We start from the raw sequence: 23,840 nt of genomic DNA on the forward strand, positions 1-23,840 counted from the left end.
TTTTGTGCCCTTTGAAACTTTGTTCTCCACACGTGCCCATCCGCAATTAGAGTACACTTGGAAATGCTCTCTTACAGTGATTTTCCCCAGGCTATTTTCAGGGACTGGGTCATTCTTAACAGACACGCTGAAATCAGCCACAACAAATACCTACAGTAAGAACGATTGTCAAGTTCCCCTTCCCCGTGATGTGTGATTCTGAGCGATAACTTAATGTTGTCATAAACGGCATGATAATTTATCATGCCGTTTATGTAATTCGATAATGCGCTAAGACAGTGTGTGGCACTGGGTCCGCAAGAGGTTATTATTGGATGCTTTATATTTACACTTACTTTTGCTTGCCATTGGTTGACAACTTGTCCTTCATTATTAATTTCGATTTTCGACTTTTGAATGCTGCTAGTTTGTTGCCTCTTTAGTTGTTTATTTAGTTGTTTGCAGTTTAAATTAAAAAAAATCTGGGAGGTTCTCTGCATTGTATCTTGAAGTCTGTTATGAAGCGCTGTGGTTATACTGAATAAGCAGCTACCATGTTGTTGTTATATGACATCCCTTTACTAATGTAATAACTGCACTTTCACAAATACGTTATTAACCTTCTTGCTTCTCAATTTTTCTTGAAAATGCACCATTTCCATTTTTTATCAGAATGTTCCCGATTCCCCCTATCATTGGTCGTGCTCGCCCACAGAACGTTTACGGCCCACCACTTTCAAATGTCACCAGCCACCACTGCATTCTACTAACATGTTAACCGCTTATTTGACCCATCAATGTTATGTTATGTTATGTTAATAACTTTTATTAGGCGCACAGCTGCCCCAGCGAAGGGGCGTCCTGGCGCCTGATCAGATACCACAACACAACAGGTCAAAAACTGAGAAGAAAAGGATCAATTAACCGCAACTAAACAGGTGGGTTTTAATGGCGCGTCTAAAAAGAGTAAGGCTGTCCAGGGCACGGATGTGTACCGGGAGGGAGTTCCATAGATCAGCCGCCAGGACATGAAAAGAGCGCCCACCCATCCTACTCAGTCTGAACCTGGGCTTAATCGCCAGATGGAGAGATTCAGACCTGAGGGACCGTGTAGGGAGATACGGAGAAATAAGGCCCACAAGGGCAGGGGGGGGGAAAGCTTCAGAATCTTAAATGTCAGACAGAGAGCCTTAAATTTGATTCTCTGTCTGACCGGAAGCCAATGAAGGGAGGTCAGGACCGAGGAGACAGAACATCGTCTCGGAAGGCCCACGATGGCACGTGCCGCAGCGTTCTGCACAATCTGAAGCCTTGAGGCCTCAGCCTGGTTCACTCCAAGTAGCAGAGCGCTCCCGTAGTCCAATCGCGACAAGATGGAGGCCTGGACCACCAGTTGCCGCGTGGGGGGGTCGAAGAACTTCAGGACAGGTCGCAGTCCTCGCAGGATACCAAAACAGGTAGCTGCAGTCTTCTTTGTATGACTGGCAAAAGAAAGATGGGAATCCAGCCAGACCCCCAGATTTTTAACTTCAGCCGCTGGAGTAGGAGAAGTGCCCAATTCGGGAGGCCACCACTGGTCACCCCAAAGTTCCGTCTGCCTCCCTAAAATCAGAACCTCGGTTTTTTTTGCGTTAAGCTGCAAGCAGTTAACGCATCCACTTAGCTACAGCAATAAGTCCTGCCCGGAATCTGGGAGCATTTACCTCAGGGTCCCCGCTTAGTGTCACCGCCAGCTGCGTGTCGTCGGCGTACGATGTCATGGTAAGGCCAGATTCCCTGACGACAGCAGCCAGCGGTTCCACATACAGATTGAACAAAGTAGGGCTTAAAGCGGAGCCCTGAGGGACTCCCAGACCCAATGGCGAGGCTAGTTTGAATAAACAGCCAAAGCGTGAAGTGAGAAAACAGCTTTCCTACATCCTGTGCCTTATCTAATCTGTTGTTATTTGCAGACATTTATTTTAGCTTCTGTGGCTCATATATCAATAAGGAGAACCTTGCTGACAGTACTTGCAGCAAGATTTACCACCCGAGCCTCGTAGTGCAGAAAGGGCAGGGGCATGCAGGCAACCGAATTTTGTCAGAGCTCTAAATATACGTGCTGTAATATATGTAACTATAGCAATAACGTAAACACATTGGACCATTTTGTAGCAATACATACTTATGTATGTATATTTTGAATGCCCATAAATGGAAGAGGTCTGAGCGAGTTAATGTTTGCTGCCTCCAAATGCAGTGTTCCGCAATATCACAAGTTTGAAATCTGGCAGGGTACACTCTGTCGTATATTATTCGACTGTTAGGGAATAGAGTACCCCTAAATTGTAACAGGAACACCAGGTATTTGACATGCTTAGAAACAGCAGAAACGCAGTATTGAGTGCTATATAAACCACAAGGTATTATTTTTTACAATTATTGCTGTTATTACGTCAGAATATCTTTGTTATCAACCGTTGAACATTTCTTTTACAATAAAAATATCTCAATAAACCACACCGGGCCATTAACATTTAGCTCTTAAATGCTTTGGTCTGTCTTCCTTTCAACACATATAACAAAATGTGTGGCCGTGTTGCCTATAAAACACAAATTATTCTGGGAAAAATAAATAAGAACCCACACACCTTCCATGTAGACTACCAAAATATCTCCTAAGTGGTTTTCTTACTGCCAGATCACAGTATTATGCAGGCATTTATTTTATATGGCCTTTGAACATTTTTGTCGTGCAGGTCTGTAAATTCCTATAAGGTGCTGAGCCCATCGCCGGCAAAAAGGTCGTCCAGGCCTTAGATGCTATAGATGGCTTCAAAGCCCCCAGCCTGGATGGCATTACAGGACCTTTTTACAAAGCCTACAAACATCTACTTGCCCCTCATTTGCTCGCTTTATACATGGAGGTTCTGAGCACGTGCTCACTCGCCCTACACTCCACAATGCAGCCCTTAAATTGCTATTGAAACCTGGTAAAATGCCTTTCTTTACTCTCTCTCCTAAATTTAGATAATAAAATATTTGCCAAAATCTTGGCCACACTTCTCTCCATACGTATGGACTAAATTATTTCACCGGTACAATCTGGATTTTTCCCACACAGATCTGTCTCTATCAATCTGGGAACAATCTTTGCGGTGTTAAATAGGATCTCCCATACGCTTCCCACCGCAGTGGCATACTGGTCCCAGAAAAAGCATTTGACTCTTTGGAATGGACTTTCCTGAGAGCAACGCTGTCAAAACTTGGATTTCCCAGATCCTTCATATCCTCTATCGTGCTTCTCTACACCTAACCAAGAGCCTGCCTGTGAGTGAACTCCCAGCTTACTGAGTGATTCCCTGTTTCTAGTGGCACCAGGCAGGGTTGCCCCCTTTCCCCTCTCTTATTTGTAATTGCAATGGACCCCTTGGTCTGTACCTTCAGAAGCGGCACATAAATCACGGCCTTCAACTCGCACATGATCCTCTCTTAGCCTCAATCTATGCTGATGATATTTTATTATTTGTCCGCCATCCTGCTGACAACCTCCCACCATTGATCTGGGAGTTTATTTGCTCGGGCAGTCTGTCAGGCCTTCATATAAACGGGGCCAAATCTGAGCTACTCCCATTGACTGTAAATACATATCCCATAGACATTGAGCACCCCCTGTCGTGATACTTGGGTATCCACATAGAATATGCCTCTTTTTTCCGCTTTCCCTCAACCCGCATGTTGTTACACGCAGTTGTTACAACGACTGTGTTGTAACAACGCATACCATTACCCCGCAAGTCATAACAACGACTTGCAGAGGAGGGCGCTGGATGTTGGAATAGTATAATTTACTATTACAACTCCAGTCTGGGCGGACAGTAGGGAAGGTGTTGGATTTTAAATCCAACACCTTCTCCCCCCTCCCCAAGTTGTTGTAACGACTTGCGGGGTAATGGTATGTGTTGTGACAACACAGTCGTTGTACTGACAGCGTTGTAACAACATGCGGGGTTACGGATGCGTAGTAAGGGGTGTTTACCATCCACATACATTTAAAGAACAAGTTCTTCAACTAAACTACAGCCCTGCCATGGAACGTTTGTCGGCGCAAGTGGAGCGCTGGATTAGCCCCCCTCTTTCCATGGCTGGATGGGTGCCAATAATTAAAATGGTAGTGCGCCCCGTTTTTTGTATTTGTTTTTAAACATCCCCATCACACTCCCACATTTTTTGAAAACCTTGCGAAGTCTACTCTTAAAGTTTATATGAGCTGGATGTAGGCCCTGCATTAAGTGGGACACTATGACCCTTCCCTCAGAGCGTGTCAGTTTTGAAGTCCCAGACCCCTTTCTTTATTATCTTGTTGCACAGTGCCAGTACGCTTACCCCTAGTATTACCCTGAAACCCACATCCCATACCACAGGACTGAGAGGGACCATGTCAGAGACATACAGCTTTCAGCCATCTTGCCATAGGGCATTTCCATGGACCCCACTGACAATATAAACCCTCTCCACCACTTGCTGGGCCTGGCAACGGCTCCTTGGTGCTTTAGGAGGGAATATGCTTTATTAACCCAGCATCCCCTTGGTGGATAATCCATGGCTCATCCTCACGAGTGAAAAACTAGTCCAACAAACCTTGGCCCGCAATGGACTCCACACTTAAGGGGATGTGTTTCCAGATGATCATGCCCTTTCCTATGCTACTGATACTCGCTTCCAGGGCGCTTCTCACATGGACCACTTCATACTACGCAGACTTCATAATACCTTGCGCTGTTGTTTTCCCATGTACCCTTTGGCTCCAGATGCGTTCACGCCACTTTCACCCATAATTACTGATGGTGACCCTCTAGTTTCCAGACTTTATCGTGTTTGCCTGGCCCTAAAATTAGATTCCACAACACAGGTTAGAGAGACCTGGAGTGCAGATTTGGGATATTTGATCTCTGAAAAGATCCAGTCATATTGCTGCTCTCAAAATAAGCTCATATTCATCAACCACAGACATAAGCTCATCCTTTCCAAGTTTCTGCACGGAGCATATGTCTCCTCTGCAGACACTGCCAAATTTGACCCCACACACTTGACTCAGAGCCCAAAGTGTTAAGCCCATATTGTCGATTTCACTCACCTCACTTGGACGTGCCCCCTAATCGGTCACTACTGGGCCTTCATCTTCTCACTTCTTTCAACTATGGTTGATTACATAATACAGCCTGACCTCGCTATGGAGTTCCTCGGCTATACCCATGTTGTTCCCAATTCTGTACGCTGCTTTGTATCTGTGACCTTACTACTTGCTAAACTGGAACTTGCTGTACATTGGGGTAGCAGTTACCATTCTACAGAATCCGCCTTGCTCAAATCCATGTCCTATTGTGAAAGAGCTAGTGAGGATTATGCACTTCTACAGCATCCATCGCCTACACCTAAACATGTTTGGCAACCCCTACGGGACTATCTCCTCCCCCTAGAATCGACTGAAATGGAATGATTATCCTCATATGTGTCACCCAGTGGGCAGTTCTGTATATCTCCACAATTCATGAATACTCCTCATCCCATACCTCTCCCCGTAATGTTCCTATATATACAACCTTCCCCCTCTCCTTCTCTCAAACTGTATCATTGTATGTCCAAATTGATTGCTGTGATGGGCTGTATAGGATCTCTATGTCATTCTTTGTATGCTCAACAATGTCTGTTGTGAATAATGGGACACAAATTAAACTGTTCTGCAGACCGAATAACCTCTTAAATGGACAATTTTTTGTCTCCTCTGAACCACAACTACATTGACAGAGTCCTGGGTACAAGGGCATCCTATACTACTAATAGTACCCCAGTCTACACCTGCATTCATCCCCTAACTAAAAATCAACTTGTTCTCACTCACAGGTGAATCCTGCCATACGGATCATGATCCACAACAGTGGCCCTTCTATGAGTACACTGTTGTCCTTCATCTGTGGCCTTATGCAATAACGTCATTATTATTTTCACCTGTGTTACTCAGATATGCAGTTTTACCCTCTGACCATGGTTCTTACTCATTGGTGGTCCTTTCCTCGGGTTATGGTTCTAACTCATCCACAGTCACTCCCTCAGTTTAGGGCTCTCACTCACCTGTTGTTCTTCTCTTAGGCTCAGGACCCTTGTGGAACTTAGTTCTTCCTTTGGTCTTAAGGCTTTGAGAAAATATTGGTGTAAATACTGGATCGCCTGCAAAAAAAAGAAGCAATACACACTACTGTCAGTATAAAATAAGCATCTGTCAGAAACTGTCTCGAGCTCTGCTTGAATAGTCAATACCACACAGAAACATTTGCCAGTACAATAGTTCCTATTTTCAGGTATACATATTGCATTTTTTGTGCCAATATCTCTCTCAGACAAGCATTTCTGACACTCAAGAGCAAAAAGGTTTCTTCTCTCATAAGAGGTGACTGTGATACCTTACCAAATATAAGAGATGAGCCTCCTCTCATCACATATTGGTAAAGGAAAGTTGGACCTGTAGCCCAGTGGATTTCAATCACCAGCCAACATTTTGGAAAGTCAAACACACGTACTCTTGCTCAAACATATGAAGTTCATCAATAGTTTCAGACTTCCGCTGACAGGTCTACAACTTCTCTACATTTTTGCAAATATTTGAGAGAGGTAAAGTTTTATTTTCCTTCTTGCAAATAAAAAGCAACTCAAAGAACACATCAGTAGACAGAAGTAAACGTGTAAGGAGAAATGCATAAGGCAGCTTACTCTTTTGATGAGCACATAACACAATCCAAAGACACAGCAAAAACAAACGAAAGGAATGAGGCCTCTATGGTTTTCAAATATGGTAATTTATCCTAGTCTTTGCTGACAGCTGGATAAGATGAGGAGAAGGGCAGCGGAAGGTGGTTAGAGAGAGGGCATAATTAGAGGCACACCACTGAGGAGCCAATAATCCCAATGCTTCTGGCAACAGCAGTACATACAGATTAAGAAATACGGGAATTCATTTATTTGGGAGACAGACCCAATTGTAAATACAAAAGTGTGTCTGCCAGCAACAGACGATCAAGGCGAGAACAGACCATCCATTATACTGCAGGTGTTTAGCATCAATCCAAGTGGCTACTCAAAGGAATCTGGGTAAGATGAAAAAGTGCTACTTGGGATAGAAACGATCCTGCAGAGAGGCGGCTGTTCCAGTGCAAAATGCACTGTGCATGAAGTGTAATATGACTTTGGCAATCAAGGAATTCTTATACAAGAACTCTGTATACACCGATTTGTTCAGGTGTCTAGGAATATCTTTGGTGTGAAACCATTGAACAACCTTTCATCTTTACTCTAGGTGAATTGTTCAATTTATCACTGTTTGAAAATAATACCACAAGACAGCAATTATGATATCTAGCTTAATTCAATTCATAATACCCAGAATGTTTTTGTAAGATCTACTCAACATTAAAACCTTGAGGGAAATTTTTAATAGGCACGGGAACTGCCCTATCATCAAAATTAGAAGTGTTACTGTTGCAGGGATTCTGCTTAGGAACATAACTATGCTTGGTACCATAGGACATCAATAGATAGGGACTGAGTCACCTTACCACCTCAGTACCATGAGCCAACTAAGTATAATGTCTTACTTGCCCTACTAGTCATATCCAGAGAGACAAGTGAATTGACATACAGGTTAAACACCATTAGACATCCAATGCCTGCAACGGAATCATGCCAAAGAGCTGAAGAATGCACTCATGATAGGGCTGGAGCGATGCCAGGTCTGGGGTGGCCGCAGAAGAAACATCCATTGTGAAACAGCAGTAACAGCATGAGAAAGCCGCAAATAAGGAACAGCAGTAACGGTAACCCACGAACAGGCAGGAAAATATGTGTATAAAAACCGGAATGACTCTTAAGATAGTTTGGAAAGAAGTGACGAGGCCAGAGCCTACAAGCTTGAAAAAATGTGCTACACCCGCGGTATCAGAAGCATTAAATATTTGATGTATCAATTCACCGAAATGCAGGGGAAGATTTGTATTTAACAAGAACTGCAATTTGAAGGTCTTGAGGGCAGATGTCAGAGCCACTTTTTGTTGGGACAATTACACTTTGAGTCTGCTTAGTCTGTTGAAATCTGCCTTCAAAGTTGGAATGGAAGGCCACAACGAGCTATCTACTATCCCATGTAGGAGGGGAAACAGGATGTTGTAGCAACAAGTGACTAACTGGGAAAAGGACACAATAAACGGAACTGGCGCCCGTATACTGCAATAGTCTTAATTATTAAGTTTGTGTGTTAAATTAAAAGACAGAAACAAAGCAGTACAGTTAAGGCAATGTCAAGGAACGTGTCTATTTTTGAGTGTTTGAAGCTTCTAACTGAATTGCATAATGGATCTGAGCTGACTAACCATGATACAATGTCTTGTAAACAATGGGATTCTATCAATGTGAGTGGTGACTAATTTTATGTGATATTCTCTAAACTTGTGAAAAACTACAATGTGAGAATTAGGCCTCTCTGCGGGTGGCAGAATGAGGGCACTGTGTGTTTTTAAAATACCCCTCACACACTATGAATCCCATAGTGTCATTCTCCCATCATTGGGGTCTTCCCGTCCCTCTACGGGGCGGGGCGTGCTTCAACTTACGAGTGACGCGGGAGCACTTCTATTTTTTGACAATAGGCTATGTGATGTGATAAGGATAGTGATATGTGTTAGGGAGTGTAGGGACCTGTTTACGTGAACGGTGGTGTAAAAAAGGTAAAAATTCCCTGGCTAGTCGAAAAAATTAATTTTAATGGCTTCGCAAGCTGGGAACATTAAAAAGGGGTTAGTAAGTAGAATCACAAGTGTAGTCTACTTTGTCGACATGACATGTTTCATAGGCAGACCCCTCCTGCCTACTCATCAAGACCTCTGTTGATCCCTACAAAAATACTCAATTCTAAACTAAATGTAAAATGCCTATAGTCCTAAAACTTAACAGCAAAAATCGGCTGCTAGGTTTTGCCTCTGGGCTTGAGTTGGCCCTTAGTGAGGCGTTATCATGAAAAATTATCATGAAAAATTGTCATGAAAAATTACCTAATATGGTCTCTGTGGAAAGACAAAAGGGAGAAAAAGGGGTACATGGTTGTAGAATTGCAATTTGTCAGGCATAATTCATACATGGCTCATTTTTGCATTAGTCACATTATGACTTTGTATCCCAAAGTATTCTCAACATTAATTCTGTATATGACCTGATGAACTGTCTTTCGCCATCGTGGCCAAAGGGTATGAACCCTTGGAAAACTTCAACACAAAGCGTGATACACACTTCAAACACAAACACATATTCACAATCCAACACGACCCATCTGGTGGTGGGTTTTTAGACAAGCAAGAATGTGGGCCTTGCAGTTCCAGGACAGGTGTCTAATCAAGAAAAGCGTCTCACTAGCGGCATGACATCAAAAATCATATTAATAAGTGGGTCATTTATCACACATGCCGGTTGATGTATTATTCGTAAATAAAAGATGGCTTAGTGCCTCTCAGGCATCAGCCTAATAAGCTCCCAAATGCGCCGTAGTCAAACATGCTGGTTGAAATAATGATCGTAAAGACGAACGAAAACAGATGATGGCAAATGCCTCCAAATGTGCAAGCATGCTACTATTGATACATACATTTGAAGCGCGGTGATAGGACCTCATGAGCCTGCGTCTCAGGGTGATTAGTTGACTGGTTACTAAGGAGGAAAGTTTTAACATAGTCACTCACGCTGTTTTTGGGCGGCAGAATCTCACCATCAGAGACGCACCCCTCCGCTATCACAAGACCAAGTTTTTAAAGACCCATGGTCAGGGTCTCACTTACGTGACCGCATGCCTAATCTGGCTTCATTCCATACCCTTCAGCAGCTCCGTGGATGTGACCGGAGTCCTGCCTCGGCTTGTGTTCTGATGCCGGAAAAAAGCCTAGTCATGATTGCCTCTGAAAAAAGACTAGAGAGCTGACCCAAAATGGCCGCGTCCATCGGGACACTGCTGGTCTATAGTCTGTCATCTATTTTTTCTTCTCTTGATCGTGTTTTTTAAGAAAATTTGCGCAGTACTTTCTAAATACATCTCATTCGTGCAGCAACATCTTAAATTAATTTGGAAGCGATTATTGTTTTTGTTTTGAATTATTCTGCCAGGAGGCTCACTGAATGTAATAGGCGGGCTCGAACTTTCTTAAATGTGAAAGGTGTTATATTGAATGCATGATCCATATTCCCAGGGTGGTCAGAGTCTATGCACTGTCTTTGAGAGATGGGGAGCTATTCATGGGTCCTTCCGCAAGACATGTTGCACTATATTCGTCAGTATTATGCTGAGTCTCACATTAGCCCATGTTCCTATTTTTTTTTGCTGAAACTATAATACGGATAGCCTCATAGCTTGAGATCTCAGGGTATCATCGTTCTCGTGTCATCATGATTACTGTTGCTGTGGCATGCCATGGGGTGGGTATATGGCGCAATCATTAATGTGGTGGATGGCCGTGCCAGACGTCAGAGTTGGCCCCATGGAATATCATCATTAAGGCCGCAGTTGTTAGTGTCCAAGCGGAACACCCACCTTTGTTCTTTCTCCAAGAGCATATGTTCCCTGGATACCTGCTCTATCACTGTCAATGAGATATCATCAGGCCTGTGACCTTTTTCCAGAAAGTGAGCGGTCAGTTTAGTACTAGCTCTTTGGCATCTGATTGTGCGCTTGTGTTCCCCTATCCTGGTCTTGATTGCCCTGCTCGTCATCCCCACATATTCGAGGCGGCAGTGTCTTTTCTTCCAGGAGGCTCTCCCTGCAATTATTCCGTGCCCTCTTACATGCCTGATCTATTATCCTTTCTGGATACTGGTGGGCTGCTAGTTTCTTCTTCAGATCCTTTGATTGGAGGATCTGAAGAAGAAACTAGCAGCCCGCCAGTATCCAGAAAGGATAATAGATCAGGCATGTAAGAGGGCACGGAATAATTGCAGGGAGAGCCTCCTGGAAGAAAAGGCACTCAAAGAAGAGGAACAGAGACCCATATGCATTACCACATTCAATACCTGCTCAGACAGGGTTTCGAAAGTCATCAACAAACATTGGAGTATTCTAAACAGTGGGGGACTCCAGTTACCTAAACCTATGTTCTCCCACAGGAGGGGGAGGATCATACGGGACATCCTTGTACACACTAGACCAAAGACCAACAACAATAACCAAGGACGGGACACTAACTTTGTGAAAGGCCACCATCCATGTGGTCAATGTAAAGTGTGTTGCTTGACCAAGAAGACCAACAACCTGGTTTTTAGAAATGGATCCACTTGGGAACAGCGAAACTTCACAACGTGCAACAGTTGCAATGTAGTGTACCTCATCACGTGCCCCTGCCGCCTCGAATATGTGGGGATGACGAGCAGGGCAATCAAGACCAGGATAGGGGAACACAAGAGCACAATCAGATGCCAAAGAGCTAGTACTAAACTGACTGCTCACTTTCTGGAAAAAGGTCACAGACCTGATGATATCTCATGGACAGTGATAGAGCAGGTATCCAGGGAACATATGCTCTTGGAGAAAGAACAAAGGTGGGTGTTTCGCTTGGACACTAACAACTGCGGCCTTAATGATGATATTCCATGGGGCCAACTCTGACGTCTGGCACGGCCATCCACCACATTAATGATTGCGCCATATACCCACCCCATGGCATGCCACAGCAACAGTAATCATGATGACACGAGAACGATGATACCGTGAGATCTCAAGCTATGAGGCTATCCGTATTATAGTTTCAGCAAAAAAACAATAGGAACATGGGCTAATGTGAGACTCATCATAATACTGACGAACATAGTGCAACATGTCTTGCGCAAGGACCCATGAATAGCTCCCCATCTCTCAAAGACAGTGCATAGAATCTGACCACCCTGGGAATATGGATCATGCATTCAATATAACACCTTTCACATTTAAGAAAGTTCGAGCCCGCCTATTACATTCAGTGAGCCTCCTGGCAGACTAATTCAAAACAAAAACAATAATCGCTTCCAAATTAATTTAAGATGTTGTGGCACGAATGAGATGTATTTAGAAAGTACTGCGCAAATTTTCCTAAAAACACGATCAAGAGAAGAAAAAATAGATGACAGACTATAGACCAGCAGTGTCCCTATGGACGCCGCCATTTTGGGTCAGCTCTTTAGTCTTTTTTCAGAGGCAATCATGACTAGGCTTTTTTCCGGCATAAGAACACAAGCCGAGGCAGGACTCCGGTCACATCCACGGAGCTGCTGAAGGGTATGGAATGAAGCCAGATTAGGCATGCGGTCACGTAAGTGAGACCCTGACCATGGGTCTTTAAAATCTTGGTCTTGTGATAGCGGAGGGGTGCGTCTCTGATGGTGAGATTCTGCCACCCAAAAACAGCGTGAGTGACTATGTTAAAACTTTCCTCCTTAGTAACCAGTCAACTAATCACCCTGAGACGCAGGCTCATGAGGTCCTATCACCGCGCTTCAAATGTATGTATCAATAGTAGCATGCTTGCACATTTGGAGGCATTTGCCATCATCTGTTTTCGTTCGTCTTTACGGTCATTATTTCAACCATCATGTTTGACTACGGCGCATTTGGGAGCTTATTAGGCTGATGCCTGGGAGGCACTAAGCCATCTTTTATTTACGAATAATACATCAACCGGCATGTGTGATAAATGACCCACTTATTAGTATGATTTTTGATGTCATGCCGCTAGTGAGACGCTTTTCTTGATTGGACACCTGTCCTGGAACCGCAAGGCCCACATTCTTGCTTGTCTAAAAACCCACCACCAGATGGGTCGTGTTGGATTGTGAATATGTGTTTGTGTTTGAAGTGTGTATCACGCTTTGTGTTTAAGTTTTCCAAGGGTTCATTCCCTTTGGCCACGATGGCGAAAGACAGTTCATCAGGTCATATACAGAATTAATGTTGAGAATACTTTGGGATACAAAGTCATAATGTGACTAATGCAAAAATGAGCCATGTATGAATTATGCCTGACAAATTGCAATTCTACAACCATGTACCCCTTTTTCTCCCTTTTGTCTTTCCACAGAGACCATATTAGGTCATTTTTCATGACAATTTTTCATGATAACGCCTCACTAAGGGCGAACTCAACATCCAGAGGCAAAACCTAGCAGCCGATTTTTGCTGTTAAGTTTTAGGACCATAGGCATTTTACATTTAGTTTAGAATTGAGTATTTTTGTAGGGATCAACAGAGGTCCTGATGAGTAGGCAGGAGGGGTCTGCCTATGAAACATGTCATGTCGACAAAGTAGACTACACTTGTGATTCTACTTACTAACCCCTTTTTAATGTTCCCAGCTTGCGAAGCCATTAAAATTAATTTTTTCGACTAGCCAGAGAATTTTTACCTTTTTTACACCACCATTCACGTAAACAGGTCCCTACACTCCCTAACACATATCACTATCCTTATCACATCACATAGCCTATTGTCAAATTAAGCTTCTGTATACCGCTTTGTTCAGCAGTTCCTCGAAATCTAAACACTGTCATGCTCAAGACAGAGGCATTAGATTAATTTCTGAGACAACCCCAATGACAAGTTTGCCAACCTGCGTGTGTCCTGGCATCACTATCATATTCCATTTCAGACCAGAGATTTTGGGCCGAGCGGGGAGAGACGATGCGTTGTGGCTAAATAAAAGTTCAAAGCTTCCGCCACAAGAGGGCGCTGCAGAATTCTCCTCTCTCCGCTCGGCCCATAAAACGCGTTTTACGAGCAGACACTTCCAAAACAATAGCACATTAAGTATGCACATAAAAACGTTTTAAACACATCGATAAAGCTTTGTTTCCCACCCCAGGCTCAATGATTTCCACGGTGCGTGCAAAAAAAATGGAAAAACTATGACATTTCCACAAGAAAAATAAAATAAGACTCAGCAATATAAATGATTGCAAAGTCAGATTACCCAATTATTACTAAAGTGCTAATTCTGGCAAGCCCTGCATCTGTTTAACACAACAATCCGTCTGGCTCGCTAAACGTCAAGCACTTATCACGGTGTAAATGTACGCAAGACTCGTCTGCTTACGCAAAGCAGTACACAAAATTTTGTGGCGTCAAGCAGCAGAAGCACGTATACAGCGCTTAGATTCACCAGCTCAGAAATGTGACTGCCACCCAACTCTCTGGAGCTTCTTTCATAATTTCCTATGGGTGAAAGGCTGAGTCAGCGTGAAGGGACTTGAACATTGTGACAGAGGGTACAGAAGGCACATTAATGCGGGGATGTATAATTTTTTAAAAATTATTATTGTTATGAAGGAGTGTTCTAAAACGCGATGTGTCACCCTTCAGTTACTTCAGAGCGCTGATGCATAAACAAATGCTAGCTGGATGGTTAGCTGCAAGCTAGAGTCTAATAGAGTCAGGTAGGTTATCAAGAACAATGTGCTTCAGAGACAACCCTTCTTTGATATCGCAGCGTCGGATTCCGACGCGCGCCTCGCGCGTTTCTCATCTCCTGTCAGCCGCACGCCCCTCTGCAGACTCCCCCTGCATTCCACAGAAGCGTGCGACGTGATCCGGCCTGCCATGCATGCCGTGGAGACAAGACCTGGCCGCGCGCACAACGTTATCCTATGGGAAAACGCTGCGCGCGGCCAGGTCTTGTCTCACTTCGGCGTCTCAGACTGCTGAGACGCCGACAATAGTTCTCTGGCGAGAACGCGCTTTCAGCGTGTTATAGCCGAGACCTAAAAAATCAGAAAGATGTTGTTTGACTGCAGACAGTGCTGAATGCTCTAACCATTGCTAGCATACCTTACCCACAGAATAGGTAGTAATAGTGTTCGAAGGTGGTGACTGTGAGTACCGTGGATATAGTTTACTTGATTTGAAACCATGTGTGGAGTTAAGAAAACAAGAATGACACTCATTTGTGTCAACTGGCCATAACCACCACCCTAATTCACGTAATACAACCAGAAAGGTTGTTAGAGCCACCCAAACTATAACCACTAGATCCCTTTGCTATCTAGTACACTCACACGACAGTAATATAGCTCATTATTTATTTTCATAGAAAAATATTCTTTACAAATTTAGTTTTTGTTAAAAACAACTCATTGCGCGCCTACAATAAAACCACATGAACAATTTCATAACATACAGCTTTGGTACACATAAAAATAAAAAACATAATCAATTAGTATTGACATTCATTGACTAAAAACTGACAACATTTTTACACAAAAGGGGAGAGACATACAAAGACATATGTAATTTGTCATTAGATATTGCACGTTTTGAAACCTAGCATAAACAAAACCAAATCCTGGACTTGCTTAATACTTTATCTACAGGTTAGGTTTGGTCCCTTGATCGTGCAGAAGACGCCTCTTCTGGTATGCCAGAGCTTCAGGGGAGCTAGTTGCGTATGAAAAGTCAACGGTGTTACACCTAATTCGTTGTGGCACATAATGACAGGAGTACTTTGAGATAACGTCAATGTGCGTTTTATCATCCTAATATCCGCTCTCTGAAGCCCCAGAGTATTAGTGAAGCCCCAGACTCGTACTCCATACAGAGCGACGGCACGTCCGTGCTTTGTAGATGTCTATTATGGCTTTAATTGGACGGGAGCCTAATTTCTTTGTGTTTCTGAAGATGGCCTCTGCGTTTTTATTAAAGCTACCAATGCATGCATCCAGTAGATGTGTCCATGATTTTTTTTCATGAAAACGTTGGTATCCGTGACAATATTTAATTATTTATATAAAGTTTTTGTTTTTGTCGGAGATTTACCTATTACCATTACATGTGATTTTGCAACATTGGTTTTTAGGCTGAGGTCACTCATGAAATCATTGAAACCAGTTAAAAGTCTTTGTAATCCCACCCCAGTTCTCGACATTAAAACACAGTCATCAGCGTATAATAGGGTCGGTAGAGACCTGTTACCTACTATTGGTGCATCTATATCGTTTATGTTTAGAAGGACAGGATAAGTTAATTTGTGTAGCTTTTCTTCTCTATGTAAATATGTCCTCATCATACACAATACTTTCTGTTGAAGCGGCGTTCTATACCTGTTGCTGTGAGTATTTTTGACTTATATATGCAAAGACTAATTTCTAATTATGTTAAAAGGTGAGTACTGGATTGGTTTTCGGGGCAAACAACAGTATCCCTTGCATTTTACTAAAACACATTTACTAGTTCGCAATGGGTAAGGTGAATAGACATTCTACATTTTTAGTACTGCATTTTACTATAACAGTGAGTCTTTTTCTATAGTTATAAGAAGTGACTGGTTTCAAATTTTATGAAAACTTAAGAACAGGATATCTTTATAAGTAATTATATTTATATAACTTTATAAAGTAATAAAACTGAACTGTTGGAATGTTATTAGACAACGGTATTGATATAATATGTTTTTGAGGCCAAAATATTTGATAAAGCTAGTTTTGTATTATGTATTAAGAAAACTGATAAAGTGAAATGTTTATGTTTTTGTGCAAGGACCTACAACATAATAAATTAGTTATGGAAAGAGAGCAGAATAATAACAAAGACACATTGGAAATCACGAACAGTTGAATTGAAGAAATAAACATACCTCTAACAGGCTGCGAAGATGAAAGCTTTGATGCTGATTTTGTACTGGACAATGTCGAATTTTCAGAAGACATACATTTTGAGATTGCTAACCAGCAATATGATGTTGACGAAATAGCTGATGAATTGCTTTTAGAAGTTTTTTTACAATATGAGATGTCAGAAGAATAAATTTACTGTTTAATAATAATAAAGTATTGAGCACTATATACTAATGCATTCACTGTACTAAAAGTCAAGCACTTATAGATTCATTCACACAATGTTTACAATATTCTATTAATTTAAAGTATGCAAAGTAGGTATCAGGGCATGCACTGCTTGAAATCCCTATGCACTATGCATGAAGTCTTGTATCTACCTGCACACTTGTCTTTTATACCTTCAATTCCCCAGTCTGTATCCTTACACTTCCACTAAACACTCAGTCACTGCTGTTCAGTATTGTAGTAAGCCATTCAGCAGAATGTGGTTTTCTATGCACTGTGCTAAAACTGAAGGTCTTATAAATTCAGTCAGGCATTCTTCTCGCAGAACTGTAATCATTCAGTCAGTAACCAAGTACTCATGCAGCAAAGTAGGCCTTACGGCATGGACTCTTTCAAACCCCTATAGACTATGCATGCAGTCTTCTATGCACCTGTAAACTTGTCTTTTATACTTTCAATTACCCAGTCGGTATCCTTATACATCTACCAAACACTCCGACACTGCTATTTCAGTATTATAGTGAGCCTTTGAGTAGTATGTGCTTATCTATACATTGTGCTAAACCTGAAGCTCTTATAAATTTAGTCAGGCACTCTCCTTGCAGAACTGTAATAATCCAGTCAGTACTCAAGTAGTTATGGAGCAAAGTAGGCCTTAGGGCATGGAGTGCTTCAAACCACTATACACTGTGCATGCAGTGTTCTATGCACCTGCAATTTTGTCTTTTATACCTTTAATTCAACAGTCTGTCCTCTTACACTTCCAGCAAACACTCTGACACTGCTGTTTCAGTATTGTAGTGAGCTATTCAGCAGTATCTGGTTATCTATACACTGTGCTAAAACTGAACCTGTTATAAATTCAATCAGGCACTTTCCTTAGGGAACAGTAATCATCTACTCAGTATCTAAGTAGTCATGCAGCAAAGTAGGCCTTAGGCCATGGTCTGCTTCAAACCCCTATAGACTATGCATGAGTCTTCTGTACAACTGTAAAATTCTCTTTCATACCTTCAAAAAACCAGTCTGTATCCTTACACTTTCACTAAACACTCTAACATTCCTGTTTCAATCAATCAAGAACATTTGTAAAGCGCGCTACTCACCCGCTAGGGTCTCAAGGCGCTGGGGGGGCTGCTACTGCTCGAAAAGCCAGGTCTTGAGTTGCTTCCTGAAGGAGAGATGGTCCTGGGTGAGTCGTATGTGGGTGGGGAGGGTGTTCCAGGTGTTGGCCGCCAGGTAGGTGAAGGATCTTCCTCCGGTGGTGGTTCTGCGGATCCGTGGGACGGTGGCGAGGGCGAGGCTGGCGGAGTGGAGCTGGCGGGTTGGCGTGTAGAACGTGAGGCGGTTGTTGAGGTATTCGGGGCCCAAGTCGTGGAGAGCCTTGTGTGCGTGGGTGAGGAGTCTGAACGTGATCCTCTTGCTGACGGGGAGCCAGTGCAGGTCCCTCAGGTGGGCGGAGATGTGGCTGTGTCGGGGGATGTCCAAGACGAGTCGTGCTGAGGCGTTCTGGATGCGCTGGAGTTGTTTCTGTAGTTTGGCGGTGGTCCCAGCGTAGAGGGCGTTCCCGTAGTCCAGACGGCTGGTGACGAGGGCCTGGGTGACCATTTTCCTGGTTCCAGTCGGGATCCAGCGGAAGATCTTACGGATCATGCGGAGTGTGTTGAAGCAAGAGGAGGTAACGGCGTTAACTTGCCTGGCCATCGTGAGGGAGGAGTCAAGGATGAAGCCCAGGTTGCGTGCGTGGTTCGTGGGCTTGGGTGGGGGGCCCAGCGCAGGGGGCCACCAGGAGTCGTCCCAGGCGGAGATGGATAGGCCGAGGATGAGGTCTTCCGTCTTGTCTGAGTTCAGTTTCAGGCGGCTGAGCTTCATCCAGTCTGCGATGTCTTTCATTCCGTCCTGGAAGCTGGCTCTGGCGGAGGTGGGGTCGTTGGTGAGGGATAGGATCAGTTGGGTATCGTCGGCGTAGGAGATGATGTTGAGGTTGTGCTTGCGTGCGATGGCTGCGAGGGGGCTCATGTAGACGTTGAAGAGGATGGGGCTGAGCGAGGAGCCTTGAGGCACGCCGCAGATGATCTTGGTGGCTTCTGCGAGGAAGGGCGGGAGACAGACTCTTTGGGTTCTGTCGGAGAGGAAGGAGGTGATCCATTCCAGGGCCTTTCCTTGGATCCCGGTGTGGCGGAGGCGGGTTGTCAGGGTGCGGCGGCAGACCGTGTCGAACGCGGCCGAAAGGTCGAGCAGGATGAGGGCGGCGGTTTCTCCGTTGTGCAGCAGGGTCCGGATGTTGTCGGTGGCCGCGATGAGGGCGGTCTCTGTGCTGTGGTTCGCTCGGAATCCGGACTGCGATGGGTCGAGGGAGCCGTTCGTCTCCAGGAAGGCTGTCAGCTGTTTGTTGATGGTTTTCTCGATGACTTTTGCAGGGAAGGGGAGGAGCGAGATGGGGCTGAAGTTCTTGAGGTCTGAGGGGTCTGCGGTGGGTTTCTTCAGGAGGGCGCTGATCTCTGCGTGCTTCCAGCTCTTCGGGAAGGTGGCGGATATAAAGGAGTTGTTGATGATGTCCCGAAGTTTGGGTGCGATGATGGAGTCGGCCTTGTTGAAGATGTGGTGTGGGCAGGGATCGGCTGGGGAGCCCGAGTGGATTGTGTTCATCGTGTGGGTGGTATCTTCCGTGCTGACCTGAGTCCAGGCGCACAGGGTGGTGGTGGGGGTGTAGGTTTAGTGGTGGGGTACGAGTTCTGAGCGCCGAAGCGGTCGTGTATGTCGACGATCTTACGGTGAAAAAAGGTGGCCAGAGAGTTGCAGAGGTCTTGAGAAGGCGTGATGTCGTTGTTGCTGACGTTGGGGTTGGAGAGCTCTTTCACGACGTTGCAGAGTTCCTTGCTGTTGTGGGTGTTGTTGTCCAGTCGTTCTCTGAAGGATGTCCTTTTGGTGGTGCGGATCAGCTGGTGGTGTTTGCGGGTGGCGTTCTTGAGGGCTGTCATGTTCAGTATTGTAGTGAGCCATTCAGCAGTATCTGCTTCTCTATGCACTCTGCTAAAACTGAAACTGTTTTAAATTCAGTCAGACACTCTGCTTGCAGAACTGTAATCATCTACTCAGCACGTAAGTACTCATGCAGCAAAGTAGGCCTTAGGCCATGGACTGCTTCAAACCCCTATACACTATATATGCAGTCTTCTATCCACCTCCAAACTTGTCTTTTATACGTTCAATTCCCCAGCCTGCATCTTTACACTTCCACCAAATACTCTGTCACTGCTGTTTCAATATGTAGTAAGTCATTCATCAGTGTGTAGTAATCCATTGACTGTATTAAAACACTAAGGGGCAGATATACAATAACTGGCACATGCCCAGGGATATGCCAGTTATTGAGCACCATGACACCATCCCCATGGATACGCCGTATTTACAATGTGGTGCACCATGGGGCAAAAACGGTACAGATATGTGATGCATCTGTGCTGTAGAGGCGGGGCATTGCTTGAATTGCATTTCCTGCAATCCTCTGGGGGCCCTGTGCTCAGAATGATGTGTCAATCTTTAAACCTGCCTCAAGCAGGTGCAGGGTTTGACGCAGCATGAGCCTAAAAGTGACAAAGTGGAATCTTGTAGATTTCACTCAGCCACTTTTAGGAGGTGTTCCTATGCTAGAACACCCCCCCCCCCCCCATGGGCAGGAATGGCTACTCCTGGTACAGAGATTTACAATGTGATGCACCTCTCAGATGCATCACATTGTAAATATCACACACCAAGGCGCATCTTTTGCACCACCACTGCATCACAAAAGTGACGCAACGGCGGTGTAAAAGAGGCCCTAGGGGGTTGTAAATCTGCCCCTAACACTTACATTCACCCAGGCAGTTTCACCAGCAGTGGAAAAGGAAGCATAGACATGTAACATATTTATGCACATATGTTGCATTCAAGTGCTTTGGAAGTACTACAGTATACTATAAGTAAACACCTTACAGAATTATCCTGTAGCACTTCCTTATAGTTCTGCACTTTCACATTCACCATACACTACTAATGTATTCATTCATGTATGCAACTCTACACTAATTCCAACAAAGTTTTACACACTATCATAGAAATATAGTTATTTTTTTGAGCAGGGAAGGTAGTTCTGAAAATAACTTTATTTTTGTCTTGAATTTTTTTAACAGTTTTTTTTTTTACGGAAAAAAAGAAACTTTAAACAAAAAAGTGTCCAACAGGAACAAATAAACAAAAAAAAATTAGCGTTGTGAGCAATGGTGCTCCTGTTTGCGCCGGATAATTAAGTCAATTCACTGCTCCCCAGAGTAGAGAACCTCATTGCAAAATTTGCAATGGATGACTAAGTCAGCAGAATCTGGTCGAATAACCGGATGTGGACTGCTTTTCTCTGTGGGTGGTGCTCTTGAAGTGCTGGGAACAGCAGGTGGAGGATTGTTCCGCAGTCTATCAGAGCAAGCTCTCACATAATTGCGAGGGTGGAGGTTTTTTACATGACGCACCATGCTTGCTGTCCCAAATGAATATTTCTTTTTTTTTTTTTTAACATTATTTTCCAATTTTGCAATAAGGACATAGCATTTAAAGATACAATGCAACAAAATAGCTCGACATTTGTGAGAACTCAATAAAACAAACCAATAAAGCAATACGATTCAGCAAATGATGACCAAGAATGATGCGATACACATAACACCGACCAAAAATAATGTGATACATTACATATTAACAAAAGAATAAGGTGACGCGACCTAGGGCAGCCTACACGTCCAATGACAAATTCAAAATACAATGCACATGTTTTATGAACACTGTCCCAGCAACTCAATCCTAGCCTCCACAGAGGTCTAGCCCACACCCTCAGGGGTAGTGGCGGCCTGTGTCTGAGAGTCTTGCATTGTCAGACGCCTTGAGATGTAGTCCCTATATGGGCCCCAAATGTCAGTGGGCCTGGATGAGCCGGGGAGTAGAGTACTGAACTCTCCGCAGTTCACATTGCAGAACGCAAGGCTATTCAACCAGGAGCGAAGCTTGGGGGCGCGCGTACGGCCCCACAATAGCACAATCTCTCTTTTGGCAAGAAGGAAACCAAGCGCGGCTAGTTTCCGAACCCCCACAGGGAAATTCACCACATTTCCTAAAAGAGCAATCTCGGGAGTAGGAAGGAGCTGCATGGATAATATGTCACCCAACGTGGAATGGACATCTAACCAATACTGGTGGATTTTCGGGCAGGTCCAGGTGAGGTGTGCTAAGTCAGCAAAGGGTGCCAAACATTTCTGACAGTGGTGCGGCCTGGACTTGTCAATTCTGTGAGCATGGGCGGGAGTGAAATACATCCGGCGGAGGAATTTAAACTGGAGTAATTTATGTCGACTGTTCAAAGAGACGTTAGTTGTGGCCCTACAGCAATGCTCCCACTGGTTGTCAAGGATCGGCCCTCCCAGATCCGCCTCCCAAGCAGCCCGAATCTTGGAGTCATCTAAGGGTTTAAGTGATCCACACTGCCTATAAAGTTTAGATATCAGATGTGCACCATCCGGGTTCTGGATCAGTAAAGTGAGGGGAGGGGCCTCAACCGGGTCAATGGGAAAGGATAGAAACTTGGCTCTCAGAGCAGAGCGCACTAGAGTCAGGATAAACGTGTCCATAAAGAACCACTCACCAAATCGAGCCTTCTCCGTCAGTGAAAAGACATGCCCGTCAGGGAACAAGTCCCTGAGCGCGTGTATATGATATTTCTCCAACGTGCGCTTGACCAAGGTTTTCCCGGTGATCGGAAGAAGGGAGGAATTAGGCAGGGGTAAAGCAGGGGAATATAAATGGTCTAACCTCAAAAGTCTGCGCAGCCTGCTCCAAGCCCAGCACGTGGTGGAGACTGTTTGGATGTCAGGGGGGTCATGAGGGAAGCCCGAGGGAAGGAGTGTCAGAAGCTGTCGCGGGAGTACCAGGTCCGCCTCCGGCTTTAAATACGGAATGCGTGCATCCGGGTGGAACCAAGCATATGCGTAACAACACTGCGCGACTAAATAATACAAATAAAAATCGGGGACGCCAAGCCCACCCCTGTCTGGTGCGAAGTCAGAATCTTCCAACTAACACGGGGTGTCTTATCTACCCAGACCAGGATGAAGCGGAGCTGCATGAAAAAGGCCTTGGTGAGGGGTTCGGGAATATTGTTAAAATAATACAAAAAGCGAGGCAGGACTACCATTTTGATGATGGCGACTCTACCTGCCATGGACAGGGGCAGTCGGAGCCACCTCGCGACCTGCGACACCAGTGACCCAATAGCTCTGCCATAATTAAGACAAATTAACGAGGTGGTGTCAAATTGAATTCGGACCCCGAGATACTTAACTGAATCATCACACCACTCTAGCGGGAACTCGCACTGCCAAGGTACAGTGCTGGCGGTAAGTGGGAAAATAACTGACTTGTGCCAATTAATCTGAAGCCCGGAAAAAACGCCAAATTGAATGATTTCCCGAATTAAGGGGGATAGATTGTCCTGGGGCATGCAGACATATAGCACCGAATCGTCTGCGTACATTGAAAGCAGAAGAAGACCGTACGTAATTGCAGGCCACGATGCAGATGTTTTTCCTGGAATTGCCGAGCTAAGGGATCCATGGCCAAAATGAAAAGAAGAGGGGATAAAGGACAGCCCTGTCTGGTGCCGCGAGACAAAGGGAAGGGATCGGATAGCGTGCCGTTGAGGCGCAGCCGGGCAGTGGGCTTAGTGTACAATAGGGCAACTGTCGCGATGAAGCACTCCGGCATGCCCATACGACGCATGATTGAAAGGAAAAAGGGCCACTCGAGAGAGTCGAATGCCTTTTCAGCGTCGAGCAAAATCGCGGCAGCGGGGTGGATAGATCGATTCGGTGCAACACTGTAAACAACGTCCGAATGTTAAGGGAGGTGGGTCTATGGGGAACAAAGCCCGACTGTACCGGGGAGATAATAGATTCCATCAATAATGACAATCTGAT

General features: G+C 44.4%; 1 protein-coding gene across 2 annotated transcripts in view; it reads right to left on the reverse strand.

Moving 5' to 3' along the window:
- LOC144823533 (uncharacterized) overlaps nucleotides 1-23,840 on the reverse strand; it is a 266,304-nt gene that overhangs the window by 15,407 nt on the left and 227,057 nt on the right. For both annotated transcript variants that reach the window (XM_078682131.1, XM_078682130.1), the window contains exon 6: nucleotides 6,091-6,186. In XM_078682131.1, the coding sequence (XP_078538257.1) occupies nucleotides 6,091-6,186 (96 nt within the window). The remainder of the gene's footprint in view (nucleotides 1-6,090; nucleotides 6,187-23,840) is intronic.

Source organism: Lissotriton helveticus, chromosome 3_1 (genome assembly GCF_964261635.1).
Source record: "Lissotriton helveticus chromosome 3_1, aLisHel1.1, whole genome shotgun sequence".
Taxonomy (NCBI): Eukaryota; Metazoa; Chordata; class Amphibia; order Caudata; family Salamandridae; genus Lissotriton; species Lissotriton helveticus.